Here is a 22,860-nt window from a genome sequence, read left to right as displayed (position 1 = left end):
TACAATCATGAATAATGCTCGAACTTATATAAGATGTAGCTAATAGATTTATTTTTCTTTATTGAGATTTTTTTTTTACTTCCTTGGAAAAATCACTTTTTTTTTAATTCATCGCAAATTCTCTTTTTCAGATTTTTTTATTTATTACCTTTATTTCTTCTAATATCTTAAATTCATTTTTCAAGTTAAATCTATCATGTGGGACTAGTGCACCCCATGGACTGATTTATTGGGAACTGTTTTATTGGGAGAAGAGAGAAGCATTTAGAAAATGCGACACTAAATGAAAAATATGAAAAAAAAAATGAAAAAAAAAAACATCACTCGAGAAAAATTAAAAAAATATTTTTTCTATAAAAAAAAATCACCCGTGTTTTTTTTATTCCATCAAAATTTTAATCTATGAAATTGAACTGTTTTACCACCACCAATGATCCTCTATATGATGATGAGATTTTTGAGTAGTAGGCAGAAGTCTTAAAGAGTTGGTAAGAATTGAATATGTTGTTGCACACCCCGTAAACATGCCAGCCAACATCAATACGAAGAAATAGATAATTCATGATTCAGAAAAATGATCATGATGGGTGGATTAAACAGAGATTCATCAAATTTTCCTCCTATTTATTTGTTGGATCATAATGACATTAACCTACCAAAATTTCCGAACCCAAAACAAAAAACACCTTTGTTACATTGTGTTCCAGAAAGATTGCATCTTACTTAACCAGATCATTGTAACATCGTCACACCAATTTCTAAGACTCAAATGACACTTGTGTTCAAACACGATAAGACATTATGGCCCAGAAAGATTGCATTTTTACTCTCGCAACACCAATGACAAGCGGTTAAACTGATCCAAACCTGACACTCCTATCAATCTTGGTACAGAAAGAATCTAGAAAAAATAAATGAAAACGCTGCTTTAAAAGAACACCAGGTGAGGCAATCAACAATACTAGCCATCACTTTTTGTCCGAGTGGCCTTGGGGTCTTCCCATGCACCATATGACATGCCGACAATTTCGACAGCAATTCCCTTTATAATAGGTGCAGACCATTGAAACAAACCAGACTAATCTATGCAGCAACAACCGGATCCTGTTTCGTCATGAGAAGATTGCAAGAGACACAAACAGATCACAAGAGAGTGATGAGCATTAAAATATGTGGCATTCTATGACATCCTGACTCATTAAAGTATCAAGTCCAAACAGATTCGTCAAAAGTTTACTAAATAGAAGATGCAAATGCCAAACTTCAATACAAGACCAGCAGGTTAAGCAAGACATACAAATATATTATAGCCATGCAGCAATAAAAGGTTTCTAAGATATGGCATAATCTGACAGTAATACAAGAATTACACTATATCAGTCGAACAGAAATCCAATTCAAGAAAAGCATCTGCATTTAGTATCACGTGGCTCTGACTCGGATTATATTTTACAAAGCACTGGGACTAGCTGGCCATAGATGACATTACTAAGCCCATGTGTATTGGTTATGCTCGAATTAACCCATGCATTCACCTCCGAATGCCAGCTAGAGTAAATAGTCGTAGAGACTTTGTAAGCTCCCAACATAGCAAGTTTCAAAATTTATATTTCATGATTCAGTTTAAGTTCATTAGTAATGTCTACGTATTAAACTCAAAGTTGGTGTGCGTTTTTTCATGGCCATGATGCCATGCATGCTTATTTTAAGAAAGATGTATTTTTTGGTTATGGCTTCTAGGATTTTAATGGCAAACAGTGACTTGAAGAGCTCTAATTTTGACTCTTGCATCAAGGTTCTGATTACAAGCCTGGTTGCAATTCAGACTAATGCCACAAACATCAATCTAGAGGATGAGCCCAGAGGCCACAGTTAAATTGGTCCCCTGTAATCCGGTTGTCCGGGTTGAACTAATGGAAAACTCTCTTAACTTGTAGAGGTAAGGTTGTGTATATTGTCCCACCCCAAACCCAACACTAACAAAGCCTTGTTCACTAGGCTACCCTTCACTACAAACATCAACAACATAGTTGCAAAACAACCCTTTGTGGACAGTTGTCTCAATTTTCAGCATCTTAACGTGTATACGCAACTGATTTCAGGTGCATGCTCAATAGATGAGGTACAAGTTTTCCAATTAAAATTGAACTATGATAGTTGACAAGTTAGTGCATTACCTTTTCTGTTAAATTTGAGACTGCCAATTGAAACTTCTCCCTTGTTCTGGTGCCTGCAACATGACCAGCCTTTGCCACTTTTCCAAAAGCACCATTTAACCATGCAGTTCCAGCAGTTACATACCTAGACAATCAGTAATTCAACATGGGATGAGGTTTGCATTTCTACTAACATCCAATGCATTAATAGCAGCTAAAGAATGACAATTGACAAAATAATAATGCTAAAAAATATATATACCAAAATATTTAGCCCAGGTTCATCAAACTTTGATTCCCTTGCCATATAATGTACTAGAAACTCACTACTGTCAATAGTCAAAACCAAAATAAAATTATTCTGATTAAATTTTTCCGTGTGACCGTCAAGGTGTGGCAATTCTCTCGGCTTTCAACACCATTGGTAGAAACAAAAAATTAAGGTGGAACAGATTGGATCACTAAAGAGTGGAAATTGAATAAGCCTCATAAACTTAAAGTATCAACGAAATGCATCTCTGTTGTCAGAGTAAATCAGCAAAACTTTCCAGATTTTGGAGAAACAAAAGTTACACGCTGCTGTAATGACAGGACAGCAAGAAGGAATGTAATGTCTTGTCACAGTGGAAAAAGAAAAAGAGAACTTGTTCCACAATCATAATCATTCTCACAACACTGATTTTTCTCTGACAGAATACTCTAATAGAGCATATAACTCGATTTATTTTTTCATAGGTTTCAGATAAATCTTAAGGTTGTATTAGAAGATTGGGAAAGGACTTTATCTGAAGAAAAACAATTACCTGTTGCTCTTGACAGCAGTGCCAGTGTCATTCAGCTTTTGCTCTGCTGCAAATAGGGCAGCCATAGTCTTATCAGACACATGTAGCTTTTGATCTACAGATTTCACTTTTTCATTGACAATAGAGATTCCAACTGTTATTTTCTCTGAAAGGCCGACCCGCTTATCAAAAGAAACAACCTTTGCGGATGCATTAGCCCTTAGTTGATGCTTCTCGTCAAATGCTTTAGCTTTGTTAATAGCATCTTGTCTGAGTGCTGAACCTTTAGCTAGCATGCTCGAGACAACATCATGAGCTTTACTAACATAGACCCGTCCACTGCTAGGACTATTTTTACCCTATATGGATACAACCAAACACTTGTTCAGACCACTAAAACATTACACATAAGATGAGTTGAGATATAAGCACATCAGGTCTTGAGTAAAAAATTATACTGGAGTTTATAGACACCTCAACATATGTCACATTGTTTCCAAAAGGAGTTGTAAATTCTGCCTCATTTGCCTCAACTTGCTGCATGAATCGCAATTAACATGTGAATAACTATAGCAATAACTAAAATGTCTAAACAAAAAAGAATTCAGTTTTACCTCAACCGTAGGAACATAATTTTCAACAGGAGCTATGCTCACAATTCGGTCTACAATAGTTGCTCCCTGTCAAATGCACAAAAAGAGAGTTGAACTATTATCTTAAAGAAAATAATTAAGGCTAATACACTTCCAACTATTAATTGAGTAGCTATTCATAACTGTCACTAATTACGTTGAATGAATCAGGGCATCCACTGTGTAGATATCCATCTAGAATTACACTTAATAATCCTTTCAAGTTCTAGTATAATTAGTTTAAATTATTACAAAATCAGGCTGACTGACAAAAGAAGAGTTGCAAGTAATATTTCAAGAATAAATCCTGAGAAAAATGCAGACAGCCAATTTCTCTGCACTAAAAATCCACTTTTGTATAGAGGATACCTAGCAGTGATCCAGAACATCATCAGCTAATTTCTGCTTAATTCAGCGACGCATTTCCCAAATGCCCCTTCTAACCATGCATGAGCTATGAAGTAAAACATTGAAAAGCTTCTGACATGGGAATTCTCATTTGGTTAGAAGGTGCATTTGGGAAATGACAATAATGATCTAATGTTAACAGTTTCTGCCATGTATATTTTCATGGCAAGGTTGTTCCTTCGTGGCACGATGATCGGGGTTTGAATCACAGTCTTTGCTTGCAAAAGTAAGGCTATTTTGATCCCTCCAAAACCTCACTGGTGGGAACCTTATGCATTGGGCTGCCCATAGTCACCTTTAAACACCAAACGGTAGATTCTTAAATAAATTTAATCATTTCTTTATAAATAAGGTAACAACTTGATAAGCATAATTTTTCTACAGTGGAGGGAAAATTTCTGTTTTATCAAGATAATCTTCTATGAGAAATCTTGAATGATTAGATCTCAAACTACAAATTACATCAACTAAATCCAATTAAAATAAATCTTTTAATGAAACCTATGTTTTATTCTAATTTAGAATTGCTTAATTATCATCTAGAGTATCAAGTCTGTGAGGTTTCATTAAGAATTTCTCAAGGAGTAATTCAGATAAATAAATGTTGTCAGAAACCATTATTGTTCCCATCAAATTTCTCACCCAGTTTTCCAAGGAAGCCAAAGTTATATAAGTTACAAAAGATGCTTATGAAACATCTCTTGGAACATGCAGAATAGGTCATCTTCAAAATCTTCGGGATGATTTGTAGATGGCCAGCAAACTCTATTTGGTTTCCTTGTATAAAAGTCACGAGCTTTAGAAAAGCTTGATCTGATTCATTAATATCATGAAATCATAGAAGGCTTATTAAATCCATACATCAGCAACAAAAAAAACTGCTGCAATACCAAAGGACACCACTGATTGGAAGACATAAAAATACTCGATCAAGAATGCTTATGGTTAGGGCTGGTAAGTATTTTTAGGAGTCCTAAACTCCTAATTGTATTCGAATTAGTTGAAAGAGTCCTAGTTAAATTGAAACTCCTTAGTGAATTAAGCCTTGTTTCTATAAATATGTATTGAGTCTCAAGGTTTTGATGGGAGGGAGAGGCAAGACATTTTGGGTGCTCCTGAGAGTGATCTCCAAGGTTTCTAGAAAGGTTTGAAGAGAAAAATTCTTCAACTTTATGTGAGAGGTATACGAGGGAAATCGTACTTAAGTGGAGATAATTCAAGGGCCTTGTAATTGATCTCATATATTAAAAATTTTGATTTTCTCTGTGGATGTAGGTAAGGATTTGCCGAACCACATTACAACTTGTGTTGGTTTTCTAGTACGTTCTCTGATTGTTAATCTTTGGGTGGATTTCTCTTTTGGTTTTGGTCTTTCTCCTCTCCCTCCCCAACACTTACATATCCTAAAGGCATTTTCTCGATCGAGACACATAAAAAATAAATAGAGAACCTACTCAAAGTCTCAATATCATCCACAAAAAATATCAAAGAAAACGAATGAATTAATTTGTCCACTTATAATTTTTCTTTTCTTTGGTGCAAATACTGCTACCAAATATATTGAACGAGTTCATACATTTATAAACAAATCTAGAATGATCGATGCTACAAGAATGAGGATACGAGTTTGCCACTAAAGTGACATGGTGAAGCATCAGATTCTCCTATCTATATTTACACCAACATTACCAATGTCTTTTCTGTTGAATGATATAATTTTTTTAAGAATGACCCTGCTACTAAAATATCTCAGTTACAAATATGTGTGAGCCATTGAATTCAGTCGCACAAGCAGTGAATTCACAACCCACTACTTACTCCAAAAATAAGTTCCTCTTCAAGCATCTGAATTGACAATATCAACAATAAAAATCATACCTAGACAGCAGCATACCCCGTTATAAGGTGGTCTGGAAATTTTGGAAGTATAAAACAACAAAACTTCCAGATATATGAGGACGTCAATTACAAACACAACCATTTTCCTTCTTCAGCTTCCCATACATTTAATTCAATTTCTAGCGAAGTTAAAATACTTAGTTAGAAATAAAGAGAAAGCAGATATACCGACAGCAATAGAGCGATCTCGAGCGCTTTTGGATCCTTAAATGTAACAAACGCAAGCCTCGGAGTACCAGCGTCGCTGCCAAATCAACAAACCTACTGTCAGAAAAAAAAATGGAACAAAAAACACTGCAAGAAGATGACAAGCTAATCCACAAATAGGTTGAAACAATCAACAGAAAACCATCAAAAGATGACAGAAAGCAAATCTCACCCTCGAATCTCGAGGTGCTCGATGTCGCCAGAAAAAGAGAAGAACTCCCGAATCTCCCTTTCTCCGGCCAGATCTGAGATATTCCCGACTTGAACCGTTCTCGTCTGGTATCAATTCACCATATATCCATAACGATTGACAAGGATTCCAAATAATAGCCAAAAGAAACACCAAAAAGAGCAAATTTTTGCGCTCGATTGCTCGTTCTTACCTCCATCTCCTCGTTACTGATCGAAAAGAATAATTTTTGGGCGCCTATTCTCCTCCCCTCTCTCTCTCTCTCTCTCTCTCATCGTCTCCACAAGAATGTTTTCTACTGGGGGGGAAGTAGGAACAAGTTAAATGGCTTTTGCACCCTTCAAACTGAAGAAAATATCGACAACGCCATTGCACCTGAGATAAAGAACGCGATTGGAAGGGCAAGCCGGTTGTTACAGGGAATACTCAGGGGCAACTTGTGACACTGGCGGCAGTGCCTCCACTCTATTTGACTTCATCTTGGGAAGATTCAGTCCCTCCGATGGAAATCCAAGGGCGGTTGATGGAGTTATCTCGACCGGGGCCCGATCCAGCGATGAAGACGCGGTTTCCACGTCGGATTTGGTGATGGAGCCTTTGGGTCTGCACGTGGGCGCTCGAGTTGTATATTGTGGTCGACAGCTCACGCACCCACATCCTTCAGTCGTACGCTGACACTACATCGATGACCAAGGGACCCACATGAGAGCGTCGGGGCCAAAACAGGGACCCAGAATTGACGACCATGACCTCAGGATGCCGTTCGTGCACGAATCTAAAAGTGTGTTTGGAGAGAGGAAAATTAAAAGGATTCTTCTTCCCGTACTGAATCTTTTTGTGGGTTGTACGGCTGGATCATGTTTAATCAGAGAGCGAATTAGAGTAGTCGATCTAATTAGTAAGCGTCAGCATATGAATCTTCCATGTAATATTCTCTATGCCTCGTATTCCAATTAAACAAACTTTAACATCTGCAGTTGTCTTTCCTCTCTTGTTCATGCTGATCATGTTCGATATTAAGGTAACATTCTAAGTGGATTCTCTAGTTTAGTTAACATGAGTTTAACTGAAAAGAAGTGAAGACCTCCATTTGGAGATCAAATCTTCTTTTCCATTTTTTTTTCTCGAGAGCGAAGGAATTTAAGGATTTTGAGTGATTCTTTCTTTTATTTTCTAGCAGTCAAACGAAGGAAGAGAAGTTGACTTCTCTTTATTCGTGTAATATTATATATTTATATATTCATATTTATTCAGAATTGGAAACCCAGATATGTCGTGAAGCCCAAACATTGAGCTAAGTGCTGACAAGGTAAACACACGAGTCAAAATCGAACTCTTGTACTTTGATCGCATTGGTTGACTCGGTTAAAAAGGACAGTCTCCGATTCGGTTCAGCCATGGAAGTGGTAGTAGTAGTAGTAGTAGTAGCATTTGCACCGGCTCATCTCCGCTTGCTCGCAGGACGCTCGTGGCCATGCTCCTGCTCCCTACCACCCCTTTCACGTGGCTCCCACTCCCGGTGGCGTCTCGACGTCGCCTCCCTTGCCGACGAGGACGAAGGCCTCCGCTTTAAGTGGTACTCTACCTCGTTCGATTCGTGGTCGTACCCACTGCTCCCCCTTCTCTCCCCGCCCTTGAGCTCCTTCAGCCCGTTGCTCCTCTCGGGCGAGGAGGGCTTCCTCTTCTTGCTGCCCGCCTCGCCGGGGGCCGCGTAGCGGTCACTGGCAGTCGTCTTTGCGGGCCTTGGTGGCATAAGCCGGGCCGGGTCGCGGAACGGTCCACCGCAGTCCACGCTGCCTGACTTCTCAGACCGGCCCCGGTCCGACCACTGGGCCTGCGACATCAGCCTCTGCAGCAACAAAGTTACAGGTTATCTATCATAAGTCGTACAAATCTACCAAAAGATTGGGAGCAAGCGAGAACCGAACTCGATTCGGCCGGGGCCCATGACTGTGGCACCAATCTTGGCGAGTATGGATTTAGAAACAGAGCTCCTATGAATGACGTCAAAAGCTTATGGCTTATGACGCGAACGACTCAATGCTAAGTACGGACCCAACACATGGTGACTGACGATTCAGTGTACTCGCACCATGTCATACCTAAATTTTGCTGACACCAAGTAACTTGGGAGGCGGGTGGGTGGCATGAGAAAAGGACAGCGTGACCACTAAATTAAGGGAATTGGATGTGCACATTTTCCAATTTTAAGATATTTTAACATGAGGCAGAGTTAACAGGGACCTGTCCACAGGAGGTGAATGAGTTAGTAGGGGGCTTCCAGTACACAGTTAGGCCAACGCCTACGGAGTGCTCGACGACGGTTCTCACCGAAGCAAGAAAAAACAGGGTGCGGATTGATCCAGCACCATCGATATGAAATCGAATCAGAGGGGCCCGTATACAAGCAAAACCATTCGCCAACCTTCACAATACCCTGCTTCTCCGAGGAGGATATATGGAAGCTCACCTGATACAACTAGTCCAAATTGCTGGATTCTTTGCCTATTTATTATGTCTAATGCAGCTACCATGATAAAGCCAAGAGTACGAAGATGAGCAAGAAAATGAACCGACGAAAGAGGACATACGGGCTGTGGCCTCATTGAAGCACCATTAGTGTTGCTCGATTCCCTTCTTGCTTTCCCATCCTTGGAATGCCCCCTCTCCCTGCGTCCAGTTAACAGGGGTTCTCAGCAAATAAAGCTTACAAAAGCATATCCACATGCAAAAATAAACTTGCAATTCATTCTCCATAACCAAATATTCGTATAGTGCAAAGCAGGATCATGAAACAAGATAGATGATGGAACATTGAACATGGTAAAAATTGATGGAACATGATAAATAAAGTTAAATGATATAATTTAATAAATGGATCAAAACTACAAATGAAAAGAAGAATAGTAGCATAAGATAAATGTGAGTACAAATGGTCATGGTTGAACTACTACCACTAGTGGGTGATTGGTTGGAAATTTTTTTGCCACCCTTGTCCGTAAAATAGGCTTGCCGTGCAAGAGTCCACAGTTCTTATGACCAGTATTGCTATCAGAATAATCATCTAGAGACAATGATAAGGATTGGGACAATGACAGGGAGACAAGAACCTATAAAGAGAGACTACAATCCAACACAACAGCTGTTTACTATGTGCAAAATGATATGACAAACTGAGCTAAGACTTACATGGCCCAAAATCATTCTACATCCACAGCATAGTAATGATCTCTATTTCGTATTGTGTTTGGTGCATGTCGGTGTTGACAGATAAAACTATAGTAGCCAATTTCAAACTCAAAAAGCAACAATCATGAGTTCATCATAAATGAGCATATGCTACAGTGAAGCACACTCGAGTTCCCAAAGTAGAATTTGTTAGGTTCATAGCTACCGCAGCATATGAGACACAACTACATTAAATTTACCAAACTAGGACCTAGAAATACATAAATTATTTAGAATTCTAACCAAGATAAACAAGGAAAAAGATATGCTAAACAAGAAGCAATCAAATAAACATCAGATTCAAAGCAATGCAATTACCTTTCGTTAAGTCGCTCCATTTCATGCTTATGCCTTAGATCAGCCTTCCTAGCCTCAAACTCTTCTCTGCTCATACCTGAAGGCTCCTGATTCATGCCCATACTACCCATCCTTAACTCAGATAAATCCCTACAGAAGTATTTGACTTTGTCAACATATGCATTTATATGCTGCTAACTATAAAGTCACCCATTTTCTATCAGTTTTATCATATAATATGCATCCCATTCAAGGAACAAACTAAAAGAAAGTACAAAAGAACAAACTCAAAAGACGTGAAAAAAACAAAAAGTTCTACAAATCATGAATTATACTCAGTCTAAGCCATTCAGGGCATAAGAACTAAACATAATAGCTAAAACAGGTCAAAGCTGGTAAATGTTTCGTTAAGCTTCTAACTTTTTATGTGTGGCATACCTCGGAAGTACTGGCATCATATAACTTTGTGCAGCAAATGGATCTTGTGGAAAATTTCCCCCACTAAAAGGAACATCAAAGGGCCCTGGTGTGTAACCCATATATGGCACTGGACCACCATAAGGTGCCATGTAGTTACCAACTCCTAATGGCATCCCACCAGTCCAGTAGGGATTATAGCCTGAAACAGCCAAAGGCATTCCATAATTTTCAGATCCAAGATCCTGGTAGGCCCTCCATTGCATATCAGCATCTGCAAATCAAAGAACGAGACGAGAGAAAGGCAAAAAAGACTCAGGATGATGTTTGAATTACTTACAACAATAAAGTAATCATCTGCATTAAATGTCAAACTATCAATCACAAACAACGAGAAAGTAATTTTCTGTATTGCGTGTCAAGATATCAATATGAAAAAACAAAGACCAGTAGTAGATAACTAGACTGAATGAATCCCAGGGAAATGAACCAACCATGGGCAACAAGACGTGCCTTTTTCTTCTTCTTTTTCTTTCCTGTAAAAAGAAAATCAACAAAAAAATATGGTATCAAGAAAAAGGTTGATAAAATAAAGAAAGCATCAAACTCTGACATAGACCGCCACATTTATTTATACATGAATCATGGACCTATAACTTGAAAAAAAAAACTTTTTCATTAGCATAAACTCCTCTGTCAGAATCTCTAACATACATAGAAAGAGAGGAATTTAACCTTGTACGCCTTGGAAGAATATCCAGAAATCCGATATCTCAAAAAGAAGGACAACCTCCACACTCATCTGAACAAGCAATAAGTGGAATAAATGTGACATTACAAGCATATATTTATTACCTTGCTCTCCAGCAAGTTTCTTTTCTCGGACATCTCCAGGCATTGGAGGACTCTGATGAGACTTTGGCCCCTTGCTCAGAGATTCTGCTGTTGCTACACAAACATCTGTATTTATAACAACTTTCTTATCTGAAGAATTCATCTCACTGTTTCCAGCCTTTGTTTCACTTGCACCTTCACCTTCCTTCACACAGGAAAATTGCTTCGCAGTGAACTGATTAGGTTCGTCTTTGGACACAGCAGAAAGAGTAGGAGATGGGTCTTTGGGCAGTAAAGGATGAGACGACTCCATATCTGAAAGGGCCAATATATTTTCATGTAAAAACAAAATCAAAGTTTGAAGCCAATGATTTTTTTTTTTTTTCATACCTTGGAGCTGTACCATGCTTCCAGCATTTTCTGTACTACTAGTTGTTGATTCTAATATCCGACTGATTGTTTCTCTCAGTGTTTTGTTTGGAAGAAGGTCATCAGCCAATATATTTGTGGCCCCGCAAACACACATCAGCTTTGTAATGATATAGTCCCTAATGCCTGACAGTAGAATAAAGAAGCAGCTTGCTCAAATGCTGTGGGGGATGACAAATTAGGTTTAAGAGAAGAAAAAACAACTTAATGAAATTGGATTATCCTATCATTTGTTATTATAGCTTTTCTTTCATAGCAAAATTGCTTACACTAAACACTAAACAACTATGATTGACTAATACGTCTCCAACAACTCACAAGAATTTCACATGCAAGGATATGAGACTTACATTTATCACAGAAGCTCCTGAAACAGCACTTGCTAGTCAGAACAGCATCCTTCATCACCTCTTTACACAATGGGCAACGCAATTCCGGTGGAAGGTCACTGACAGGACGAGTGGTAGGTAGCCCCTCAATTTCTTTCTCAAATGCAGCCCTACATATAGAAGGAAAGATCATAAGAGTACTCTACAATATATGTCGATAACAGCAACTGCAATAAGAAGTTAGTGGTTCATACTCATTTGGCCTTAAAACAGCAACTGCACCACTTGGCAATGCATAGGAGCCATCAGGAGTTGCCATTAACATTGATTTTGGAATTCCAGTCGGAGGTTTCACTCTTTTCATGTCATAGTTAGGATCTCCATTTGTGGGGCAGTGCTGGATAAAGTGACCTAAACAAGAATATTCACCAGATAAACTACGGCTGTTTTTTAAAGAAAAATGCAACAGACAATTAATCATAAACAAAATTTTATGAGACAACAGTTTCTGGTGTACCAGGCACTTTGCATCTGTGACAAACATAACCTGCTGGGGGTGTCTTGCGTTCAAGCATACTTCGCCCTTCATTTTGCCAAAAACAAATAAAATATAAGCTATAATTTAACATATGACAAGCATGATAAACTATTATCTTCTCTGTTGCATAACAATGTGATATGTCAGAGACAAGCAAGTAGAGTGTTTGGCTCATAACAGTTTGCATCCTCAATGCTAAAACACATGCATTTTCAACCAAAATTACTTCCAAGGTAATTAAATGAAATGACAAGTCAAGCATTACCATCACTACGACCACCAAACATTCTGCCAGCGGTTCCTCTTCCAAAAGCTCTTCCTTCTTGTGTTCGACTGCAAAAAACATTCAACAAAATTTAAGAACCCACTCATAGGATACTTGTTCTTTGAGGACAAAAAACATGTAACTCAAACTTTATTCATTTCTGTCCTACCGAATGTTGTTTTTTTGTTCCATAATTACTGCAAAGCAAAAAATATATAGAAGCTCCAATGAATGTGCCTTACCGATTCCAGTCGAGAGCAGGTGTGTCAATTAAAGCCTTAATTTTGCTATCCTCATCAACCTTGTTAGCAGGAGAAACATCTATCACAGGGTTACTTGTCTGAGGAGCATTAACTTCAGGAATGACATATAGGTCATTTCCAAACTCATCCCATTCGTATTCTTGAGGCTACAAAAATCCAATGCAAGTACCATTATCTACTAATCATGCCAAAACTGACCCTCCCACCAACTATGTGAAACAATAGCTATTGGTTGTTGGCACTACACCAAAAAGAAGGAATGCAGTACCCTCATAGATCCACAGGTGCAATGACATTCAGAAGTAGTCAAGCTTACATATGTGATGGTAGATGAATCATCAACCAACATGCTGCTAGATGGTGGAAGGCCTTCTACCTTATCCTCTAGAAATCTCTGCCTGCAGATCAAGACACATTTTCCATCTCAAATTCATATGAAAGATGCCTGCTGCTGTCTTCGAGACTTGATGTAAAGCTTGATCCAGAGAAACTAAACTTTCTACTGTTATTACCAGGTCATGAATAAAATAAACATTAACGTAAGATACTATCAAATGTTCAACATTCAAGGTCCAAGACAGTACTCGTCTCTCTCAGTGATAATAGGCTTTCGTGGTCGTCCAGGGACTCGACGAATCAAAACTGATGTGTTTTTGGGTATCATAGCTCCTTCATCTACATATTCTGAAATTAAAAAGGCAAAGAACAAAAAGTTTATAAAAATTTAAGGAAATGAATTAGACTACATGCACCAAGAAAAGTAACCTAAGAAAATTTATTCATTATAATTGAACAGAACTAGGCACAGATCCTCAGACCATTCACCCTTTGTCGAAAGCAAAACTAACTATTTTGCTACTGTATTACATATTATTTATGAATGTACCAAAAATACTGGTAAAACATATTATAACAGAATGTATTCTAAAGAAAGAACAAACCTTCATTAGTCTGTGCGTTAGAGATCATGAGGTCGAAATCTGTACCCTTCCCAAATAGCTTGGATTCAAAGATTCTTTCTTTCAAATTGACAACAGATATAAATTGCCCCTCAATGGGAACAGAATCATAATCTTTGGCACTTTTAAACTTATAATACACAGCCATTATTCTCTTCTCCCTCTCGGTTTCTCCGTTCCAATTTCAAGCAAAATAAACCACAAAGAACAAAACCTTTGCCCTACAAATGAGCTGGAAAGTGAATTAAAGCCAAAAAAAATGAAGGCAGCTCCGCCATTAATCTAGAACAACAGATAACATGGACATGTAAACAGATATCTATCTCCTCCCTCCGATCTTGAATCGGGATACCAATTCACCGAGTGCGAACAGGAAAAATATCAAAAAGAACTTCAGGACAATTTTTCTCCCGGTAAATCGGATGTAGAAACGATCGGATCAGCAACAATCGACGATCCGAAGCAATAAGTCGCGAGCAACTCAAAATTGTGGCCACCGAGACGCAGATATCACCGTCCGCCGCAAGGAGATGATCTCCGTCAAACAATAACTCTCTTCACCTAAAAAGGGATTACCGCTCACCAAAATTTCGTCACGGCGGGAGGCCTCCTCGAACAGATCGGACCAAAACAGGAAGAAGCCGTGGCCGACAGAAAACAAACCAAAGGCAATCACTGTGGATATTAATTGACCCAGACCAAGCAAGCGGCGAGGTGCTGCACGGGTTCGACGCTCGGCACTCTATGGAGATGGATAAGCGCTTGATTTAGGGTTTCAGGGTGAAGTTAAATTTAAGGGTCGCAAATGGAAGGGAGACGCTGGCGAAATTGCTTCTACGTGGCATGAGCGGCACACCCGCGCCCCACCCGCGTTTTGTACTTACCGTGGCTCAGGTTCGTTGGGGCCCATTGGAAGAGAGTGGAACGTGAAACTGGGACTCACCAGCGGGGTCCACTGGAAGAGGAATTCTTGCGACTCACTGGCTCGCTATGTCGCTGTGGAATCAGCGACCAGGTAAAGGACGTCTTCCCATTGGTAAGGTCCTCTGGGACCCACAGTTGACTCGTCAGATTGGTTCTGAGCCGAGCTCGAGTCAGACCGTAATAAATTTAGCCAAATCGAATTATCCAACTCGATTTGACTTAAGATTTTGAGAAATACATTTATAAGAAATTAGTCAAAATGCGGACGCCGTTTCTCCCATAATTATATCTGATTGGATATCGATCCGACCAAATCTCGATTCATTAATAAATTGGATCGAGCAATTAAATAGTAGATTTAATTCCAAGTCTTTGAAAATACATCGTACCTACATATTATACATAAGAAATATATAATGTTATTTTATGGTAAAAATATTTTAAATAATTTAGTGTCTTATAACAAATCAAATGCTTTCAAAAATGTAGCCCTGTCCATGAATCTACAATCGTCGTTTTTAGATCCGAAACCATGATTCTGATTTAAATCATCAAAAAAAATATTTTTAAAATATGATAATTTTTTTAAAAATATATATATTTAAAAATTCTCAAATAATATCTTAACTTTTAAAAATTTTCATAAAGTATTTTTTTTTATGATGATATTATTCTTATCGATTTACCCAACACTATTGTCTTTACTGAACCCTATAAATAATCATTGATCCCTACCTTTCTAACTCTTTCGCTTCCTCGTCAACCCCACCCATGCCTCTACGATAGCAACTCCCTCCTTCCTTGCCCATTGTCTCTTATGTCTAACGACGGAGGTGCAAGGCAAAGGGGCCACGAGCAAGAATGGCTAAGGCAAAATTTTCATTGCTAGTTACCTTCACGTGCAACCACACTTGCCTCACAAGTGATAAATGATGGGTGATAGTTAAGGGCGAATCAGATAGTCGATAAGACAGGGGCATAATTAGGCACGGTACATGTAACACCCCTCATTTCCGAATTTTCGTATAAATTTCTAGTGATAATATAAGCATTTATTTTAAATTGACAAAAGAAATAGAGTATGAATCAGAGGTAACTCATTTGTAAGATTTGGGAGATCTGTTCAAAAAAAAAAAAAAAAAAAGAATCTGAGGACCTATATGTAAACCCTAAGGACCTAATCGTGAATATGATAAAAAACAAGGACTAAACTGCAAAACACACAAAATGACAAATTCCACCATTTAAGCCTCTCTGCCTTCGTTCTTAAGGAAGCAGAGAAGGCAGCTCGTGGGTGATCAAAGAAAGAAAGAAAGAAAGAAGAAGAAGAGAAAAAAATTGGGGTTTTTAGGGTTCTTGCTTTAATCTTTTCACTTCGAGTCAAAATTCTCAAAGGCAAGTGTTCTAACCCCATCCTACAGAATTTTTAGTCTCTGTTTTTATGTTGATTCAAAATAAATTGAAGGATTTCTATTTAGAAACTGATATGTCTCTCTTTGGACATAGAACCATGGATTCTGAAGTTTTTTCGGTAAACTGACCCCTATACACTGTTTCAGCTATAAGTTTTAGTACAAAATGTGAATTCGGGCAGGAACTATTTTGTTTGAAATTAGACTCGTATATCTTCCTTTTGACACTGATTTTGTAGATTTTGGACACCGAATACTTACCCAAACATCTATTTCAAATGAGCCTATAGACGCTGTAAAACATGGTTCAAGATTTCTGACCTGTCGATACTAAAATGCCTATAACTCCCTGTTAAAAATTCTGATTTGTACCAAAATGAGTTTATTTGAAACTAGATTTGAAAATCTTTCTTTTGACATATAGTTTGGAAATTTTGGAATTCAATTGCCTACCCTATTATCTGTTGAATCCGACCCTATAAATTCTGCAAAACAGTGATTGTGTTTTTGACCTTGTGTTACCAAATCAAAGGTAACTCCTTGTTGGGAGCCCTGTTTCATATGAAATTTGTTCCATCAGAATATAGATTGATATATGGTTTGACCATAGCTTTCTTATGGGTATTGGAGCATAATTGATATTCTGAAATATTTGTTTGATGTGCCACTGGAATTCTGTCTGAAATCGAGCTTTGGTCGATTTCGCGTATTTTGTTCCATTCCTTTAGATATTTGAATTCGTCTAACCTTCTTATTGGAATTGAGCTAAATATGATTGCTTGGAATCCCTGTACACTCTTGTTTTCATTTCAGTCCAAATCTGAATACATTTGTGAGAGATTTGTTCTTTGCTTCGTATTGTCTCGAAAAGGCACATGCACGTTTCATTGTTCCGCGTGTGCTTCCGATATATGCTACTTACTGTTAAAACTGCCCTCTTGTACTCTGGTGTGTGGGATTGTCTGGACCTTTGCCAGAAATGGTAAAGGGTATGCGCTTATTGCCCGCTATGTGGGGTCCTGCTATGTGGGATATTATGGACCTTTGCCAGAAATGGTAAAGGGTATGCGCTTATTGCCCGCTATGTGGGGTCCCGCTATATGGGATATACTGAGATCCCACTACACCTTCTATATGTTTGATATGACATCCAAAGTTTTGGTGAGTTGTTTCTGTTCATGCTCTGGATAAGAATGATATGATTGCAACGTCAAGGACGACGTTTGAGCTTCTGTACGATATTTGTTTTTGGTATGCTCTGAAATGCTTCAATCACTGATGATTTTGCTTCGAAATGTTCCATATGCCGTTGATATGCTTCGGAACATTTTATATGTCATTGATAAGCTCCGATATGTTCCTTTGTTACTAATATGCTCCAATTACTCTATGCCCCATCTGTCATGAACCAAATATGTAAGATTGAAAGGGCAATTGTGTTTATGCTCCTAATGATATTATGTCTACGAAATCGTATATTCTGCCTTGTATTTTGAAACTGTATCTCTTTGAAAATTGTACTATTTTGATATGGATATGTTAGTCACTTGCTGAGCTCTTTATGCTCACCCCGTTTGTTGATAAATTTTTCAGGATAGCGTATCGCTTGCTTAAATGTTAAGATTGGGCTGAGGCGGTGGAAAGTTTAGAAGATTTTGGGCAGATCTTTGTTAGCATATGTGTATATGTTGTATAAGATACTTTGCATCTTATGAAATGTGACGATAAATCTAAACGTGTGGATTTTGTGTAAGATAAAGGATCCCTCATGTATAGGATTTTGGAATGTTAAATTAAATTTATGTAATGATATGATCTTATGGTAATCGTTGGTTTGGTGACTGCATAGACTTCCCCACTTATGAATTTTATGTTGTGGTTATTATTTTGATGAGTTAAGTTAAGTTTGTTTGAATTATCGAGTGATGTGTGGGATGTTTATGAACTGCACAGGGTTATGAATTTGTAGACTATAGAGGTGAAATTTTTGATCTGAATGTTTTCTTAGTGACCTCAAATGTATGTTTGGATCCTGGGTTAGTTATGATGAAAATTTTAAATATTATCGATATTTTGAGGGGCGTGACAGTACACAAGCTAGCTCACATGCAAATGCGTAGATAACTAGAAATTCACATCTACTTGGAGGCTATAGGGGGTCTAACGTAGACATAAATAAAATAATATTTTTAACATATTTATGCAATGCTCTAAGAGGATTTTCCAAAGATAAAGTTTTTCTTAAAAAAATTACTCTTAAGAAATAAAAAATATTATATTAAAAAAAATAAAAAAAAATAGATGTATAGCTATATTGAGTGTAATAATATAAAAAACTATTAAAAATAAATCAACTAAATGACATTATCAAGATTTGAATATAGGTTTATTGGATTCAAAACTAACAAATTAACCACTATAAGTCCTCTATGTGTTGTATATTTTTATTTTTATTATAATTAATTAGTTTAAAATCGGTTTCAATTGGGCGATTCGGTTTCAACCCGATTTAATGCAAATACAAATCTGATTTAGTTTTGATTTTAGATCGATTTGATTCCTTTTCAGATCGAACCGTGTACAAGGCGATACTAACATCAGCTTCTCTCCCTTTATTATTGCTTTCATATTTTATCTCTTTAGTTATTTTTTTCTTTATCGATGTCTTTTAATTTCTGGCTTTATACTTTGAGAATTATCATCATAAACCACTGTTGCAAAAGCAACCTTCCACTCCATGAACAAATACAATCACACAACTTCTCCCATTCCATCTGTAGATTTAATCCAAAATGTGGACAAAAGTGATTTTTCATCTTTATGGTCATCGTTTGGTGAAGGATGAACACCACAAACAGATCCGCCACACACGCGGCAGTAGATCATTTGTTGCTACCAACAAAATCCAAGGCAGAGGAATCATCTGGAACAGGATCTACCCATCGAATAAGTATGGTATGGTAGGTTGTGGAAGTATCCATCACCCACAGCCAAAGGATCTGCGCAATCTTGAACCGAGAACCCTCATTAGTCATCAGCAAATCCCTGTGATGGCTCCAGAGGTGCGTTTGCTTCTCTGACATCTCGCATCTGTTGTTCATGCTCTCTCTCTCTCTCTCTCTCTAAGACTTGCAATCTGAATCCTGAGCTAGTTTTGCTGATTGTTATTGTATATGGCTAGGCTTGGCTGATAGATGAGAGTGATGAGGACCAGAGGCTCCCTCACCACAGGAACCCTAAGGAGTTTGTATCCCTGAGCAAGCTTCAAGGTGCCAATCTGATATCTTTTCTCTTGAAGGCTTCTGCTTTTTTGTTCTTTTTTTTTATCCCAACATTCTAAGCATCAATAACCATGAAGTGGAATTGGTCAATGATTATGTTTCTTGGAAATATCATGAGCGATTAGTAGTTTTTTTCCCTGATCATTAACGCATGCTTAATTTTCCTGTTTGAGCTTAGTTCCTTCTGTGTGAGATGCTATAGTTTTAGGTTTTTGGCTTCTGAAATGACTGATGGAAGTCTCCAGGCAGAATTGATCTATGGAAGGCAGTTGCATACCCCCGTAGATAGGGAAGTATGATTTAAGGGGACTTGAGTTGCAGACTGGGGTTTGAGGAGAGGAACATTATTATGTGTGGAATAAGGGGATAGATCTTATTGTTAAACATGAATATACTTTTTGGATCTGTCATTCTAGCGATGTCCTAATATACATTATTGTTCGTCTGAATCTAGGTTTAAATCGACGAGGTTGGGTACCGGTGTGAACCTGTATAAACCGATGCTTTTTACCTTAAGCACAACAAATGTGATTCTGTTTCCCATAAATTAGTAGTTATAATCCAAAGGCTTTGATAGGCCCTGCTCCTTTCTTCTGGAAATGGTCAGAGACATCAGCATGATGCCCTGGGTAATTGATATGATGGATATCGATGCATCTTTGCTGGCATTCGAGGGGTTGCCAATTGGATTGAGAAACTTCTGCAAGAACTGTTTACTCTCACTAAAGCTTCTGAGTACCAATTTTGAATCGATCATCATGTGAGATGGTTTAAAAGATGCTTGTGGTATAGCAAAATTTTAAAATGAAGCTAATTAATCAGTAATTCGGCTGATCATGCTCCCTAGTCTTGTGCATCATATATAACAGAATTAAGAGGAAAATAGGATGACCGAAAGGTTTTACAGGAGCAAATGGTAAGTCAATAAATGAGAAGCACACCTAAGACCAAGTGCAGTTCCTTAAGGATGAAAGAGAACAAAACAAGGCAGCATAAAGTACCTTTTCCCCTCATTTTCTGTGTGTGTGTGTGTGTGCATGTGCTCACGTGTGCGCTGCACCATGTGTGATAGAGGTATAAGGTTAATATAACATGAATGCTGCTGTTGTTCTCTTCGATCATGATGTAAAGTTAAACCTGGCAACAATTTTATAACGAATACTATACTTGAAAATTTTGATAGCTTGGAAAGCTAAGGATACAATGCAACTTCCAATTAGCTGCATGCAGTTATTCAGAACCACTTGAGATAGGACTATGGACTTTCTTGACTACTTAGTAGACTTTTCTCGAGGGATGACTAATGATCCTAAGTTATTTATAGGTAGACATTCAAGGAACTTGGTAGTCACTGATTCCAAATCCTACCTTTATATCATACTTTTACTGGTATGATTCCATTATACATATTGTCTCGAACCAACAAGTTGGAAATTTTATTTCCCACATAATTATTGTCTTATGGGTGGTTGATCCACACAGTATTGTCGTTTGATTATTTTTTTTTTTCTGCTATACAATTTAGACTACTCATGTGCTATACATGGATAGCAATATTTTGTTCTGCAAGCAATGTTTTATTTTGTACAGGCAAGTGGACCAAAAGTAACTTTTCCCCTCTTGTTCATCATAGACTATCTGTGATTTTTTGTAGTATATGAATATTTGATGAAACAACTGTTTCTCTCTGTTATTGCAGAAATTGGGGTTCTTTACTGGCATTTGGATCCCAAAAACTATGAGAGCAGTGAAGAATTGAAGAAAATTCGGGAAGACAGAGGATACAACTACATGGTATGCATCTCTCTCTCTCAGATGTGCTTGGGCACAGGCATCCAGTCACACATCATGCTAGTGTGACCAGAGAACAACCAGCATGTAACCAGTGCAATTTATTTTGACAATCTTTACCATCTTGACATTGCAGGACCTTCTTGAGTTATGTCCTGGAAAAGTTGAGAACTATGAAGAGAAGTTGAAGAACTTCTATAGAGAACACATCCATGCCGATGAAGAGATCCGCTATTGTTTGGAGGGCAGTGGGTATTTTGATGTTCGTGACAAAGACGACACCTGGATAAGGATTTGGATCAAAGAGGGCGACATGATTGTCTTACCAGCTGGAATATATCATCGGTTCACAATAGACACTTCAAACTATGTGAAGGTATGTAAAATAATAAAAAAGTTTAACATACATAGCTAGCCGATGTGAATGCACTCAGTTTATCTTTTTTCCTCTATTTTTCTCTTTCTTGTTTGGCAATGAAAATAAAATTGAAGATAAAGATGTGGGAGAAAATATATGCCAAAACTTTCTTCAAAGGGGTCTAGATTTATCTTTCTGGAGACAGAACAGTTTTAAGAGGAGATGACAAAAGGCCATTTACAAACTATACCTAACAACTTCATAAATTTCTTTGAGTTGCTCTTCCAAAAACAATAATGATTTTCTTTTCATTTCTTTAATTTCACTGCAACTGAACAAGAATGTATGTTGTGTAATGTTTGCCTTAGCCTCATAGCTTTTCCAAAAAGACCTTAATGTGTGTTCATTCTCAAGGTTCTACTCCAGTAATTTATTTTATTTTTATGATGGCACCAGTTCTGAATTGAATCGTTCGTCTTATTTCTGCTTCTAATCCACATAGCTTTTTTCATATATGCTTTGCGGTGCATATGCAGCTGATGAGATTGTTCATCGGAGAACCTGTTTGGACAGCTTACAACCGCCCTCAGGAGGACCATCCAGCCAGGCAAGTCTATATCAAGACATTGGAGAGCTCTGGAGTTGCTGTGAAGGCTCATTAAGGTGTAACTTACTTTTCAACTTGATTACCTATGGAATTGCCATGGTATAGGATCTTAAAATCGGTGTGTTATAACCTATTTGTATTTTGGTGACTGATATATGTATTCCTGAAACTACTTATGCATAAGGAGAATAAGGTAACCGGGACGGTGCCCAATACATGTAATTTTTGTTGACAACTTAGAATGTAATTTTGGAATATGCGATGCAGTGAAAGTAAAGTTAAAAGAAGAAAAAAATCTATGCCCAGTTACCTGCTTATATGCTAAATCCTTCATGTTCTAATTATATATATAGTCTTTAAGAACTTCTCTACTTATGAAGTTCGTGCTGCCTCGCTGATATTGGTTACTTTTAATTGATAAGTACCAAAGATTAGAGGTCAGGGTACTTATCAACTGCCAAACAAATGGCATCAATTAAAATTCTGTTCTCTTTTCTGTGAACAGATTGAAATTTCTTATCAACTCTCCTTGATCTTCCACTAGTGGACTAGACAACATGATGTTAGTAAAGGTGTTTGAGTCTAGTAGGCAGCAGTCACTGGTAAAAGCATGATGCCTTGCTTTTGCCTCCGTTGGCTCTGACCAACTGATGG

At 37.7% G+C, this 22,860-nt stretch overlaps 3 protein-coding genes and 1 long non-coding RNA gene across 5 annotated transcripts; 2 read left to right on the top strand and 2 right to left on the bottom strand.

Annotated features, from left to right (window-relative positions):
- Nucleotides 1-673: 673 nt before the first annotated feature.
- LOC103981129 (binding partner of ACD11 1) lies at nt 674-6,694 on the bottom strand. Its single transcript, XM_009397738.3, has 8 exons — nt 6,468-6,694; nt 6,257-6,360; nt 6,046-6,121; nt 3,553-3,618; nt 3,413-3,475; nt 2,960-3,297; nt 2,178-2,301; nt 674-1,104 (listed from the first exon to the last, which is right to left on the bottom strand). Exons 1-8 carry the CDS (start codon nt 6,471-6,473, stop codon nt 1,084-1,086), a joined length of 798 nt encoding a protein of 265 aa, XP_009396013.2. The 5' UTR covers nt 6,474-6,694; the 3' UTR covers nt 674-1,083.
- A 905-nt stretch (nt 6,695-7,599) lies between these two features.
- LOC135645478 (E3 ubiquitin ligase PQT3-like) lies at nt 7,600-14,657 on the bottom strand. Of its 2 annotated transcripts, none has more exons than XM_065163878.1 (15): nt 13,816-14,657; nt 13,459-13,558; nt 13,143-13,272; nt 12,854-13,020; nt 12,612-12,679; nt 12,326-12,391; nt 12,063-12,219; nt 11,830-11,978; nt 11,441-11,605; nt 11,072-11,365; nt 10,711-10,752; nt 10,238-10,490; nt 9,821-9,949; nt 8,866-8,944; nt 7,600-8,123 (listed from the first exon to the last, which is right to left on the bottom strand). In XM_065163878.1, exons 1-15 carry the CDS (start codon nt 13,979-13,981, stop codon nt 7,716-7,718), a joined length of 2,373 nt encoding a protein of 790 aa, XP_065019950.1. In that variant the 5' UTR covers nt 13,982-14,657; the 3' UTR covers nt 7,600-7,715. The 2 variants fall into 2 exon arrangements, with proteins under 2 accessions (XP_065019950.1, XP_065019956.1); XM_065163884.1 differs by having other exon boundaries at nt 13,191-13,272; nt 13,816-14,656.
- A 1,376-nt stretch (nt 14,658-16,033) lies between these two features.
- On the top strand, nt 16,034-18,015 carry LOC135672400 (uncharacterized). Its single transcript, XR_010512964.1, has 2 exons — nt 16,034-16,152; nt 17,763-18,015. It is a non-coding gene; the product is annotated as an uncharacterized LOC135672400 (long non-coding RNA).
- An 882-nt stretch (nt 18,016-18,897) lies between these two features.
- On the top strand, nt 18,898-22,523 carry LOC103981127 (acireductone dioxygenase 1). The gene is made up of 5 exons (XM_009397731.3): nt 18,898-19,231; nt 19,351-19,438; nt 21,150-21,244; nt 21,378-21,617; nt 22,136-22,523. The coding sequence occupies exons 1-5, from the start codon at nt 18,962-18,964 to the stop codon at nt 22,259-22,261; spliced, it is 819 nt and encodes a 272-aa protein (XP_009396006.2). The 5' UTR covers nt 18,898-18,961; the 3' UTR covers nt 22,262-22,523.
- Nucleotides 22,524-22,860: the final 337 nt, after the last annotated feature.

The sequence above is a fragment of the Musa acuminata genome, chromosome BXJ1-4 (genome assembly GCF_036884655.1).
Source record: "Musa acuminata AAA Group cultivar baxijiao chromosome BXJ1-4, Cavendish_Baxijiao_AAA, whole genome shotgun sequence".
NCBI lineage: Eukaryota > Viridiplantae > Streptophyta > Magnoliopsida > Zingiberales > Musaceae > Musa > Musa acuminata.
Note: the sequence above shows the minus strand (reverse complement) of the source record. Positions and strands in the feature narration are given on the sequence as shown.

What these genes read in the sequence shown, in the direction of transcription:
- LOC135645478 (XM_065163878.1), bottom strand. Translation starts at nt 13,981, where the DNA reads ATGGCTGTGTATTATAAGTTTAAAAGTGCCAAAGATTATGATTCTGTT. An exon ending in ATGATGCCAGTACTTCCGAG is followed by an intron (nt 9,950 to 10,237) that starts GTATGCCACACA and finishes ATACTTCTGTAG; the next exon opens with GGATTTATCTGAGTTAAGGA. An exon ending in CTTCAATGAGGCCACAGCCC is followed by an intron (nt 8,124 to 8,865) that starts GTATGTCCTCTT and finishes TTGTTGCTGCAG; the next exon opens with AGGCTGATGTCGCAGGCCCA.
- LOC103981129 (XM_009397738.3), bottom strand. An exon ending in GAGCACCTCGAGATTCGAGG is followed by an intron (nt 6,122 to 6,256) that starts GTGAGATTTGCT and finishes TTGATTTGGCAG; the next exon opens with CGACGCTGGTACTCCGAGGC. An exon ending in ACAATGTGACATATGTTGAG is followed by an intron (nt 3,298 to 3,412) that starts GTGTCTATAAAC and finishes GTATCCATATAG; the next exon opens with GGTAAAAATAGTCCTAGCAG.
- LOC103981127 (XM_009397731.3), top strand. Translation starts at nt 18,962, where the DNA reads ATGTGGACAAAAGTGATTTTTCATCTTTATGGTCATCGTTTGGTGAAG. An exon ending in ATCCCTGAGCAAGCTTCAAG is followed by an intron (nt 19,439 to 21,149) that starts GTGCCAATCTGA and finishes CTGTTATTGCAG; the next exon opens with AAATTGGGGTTCTTTACTGG. An exon ending in ACAGAGGATACAACTACATG is followed by an intron (nt 21,245 to 21,377) that starts GTATGCATCTCT and finishes TTGACATTGCAG; the next exon opens with GACCTTCTTGAGTTATGTCC.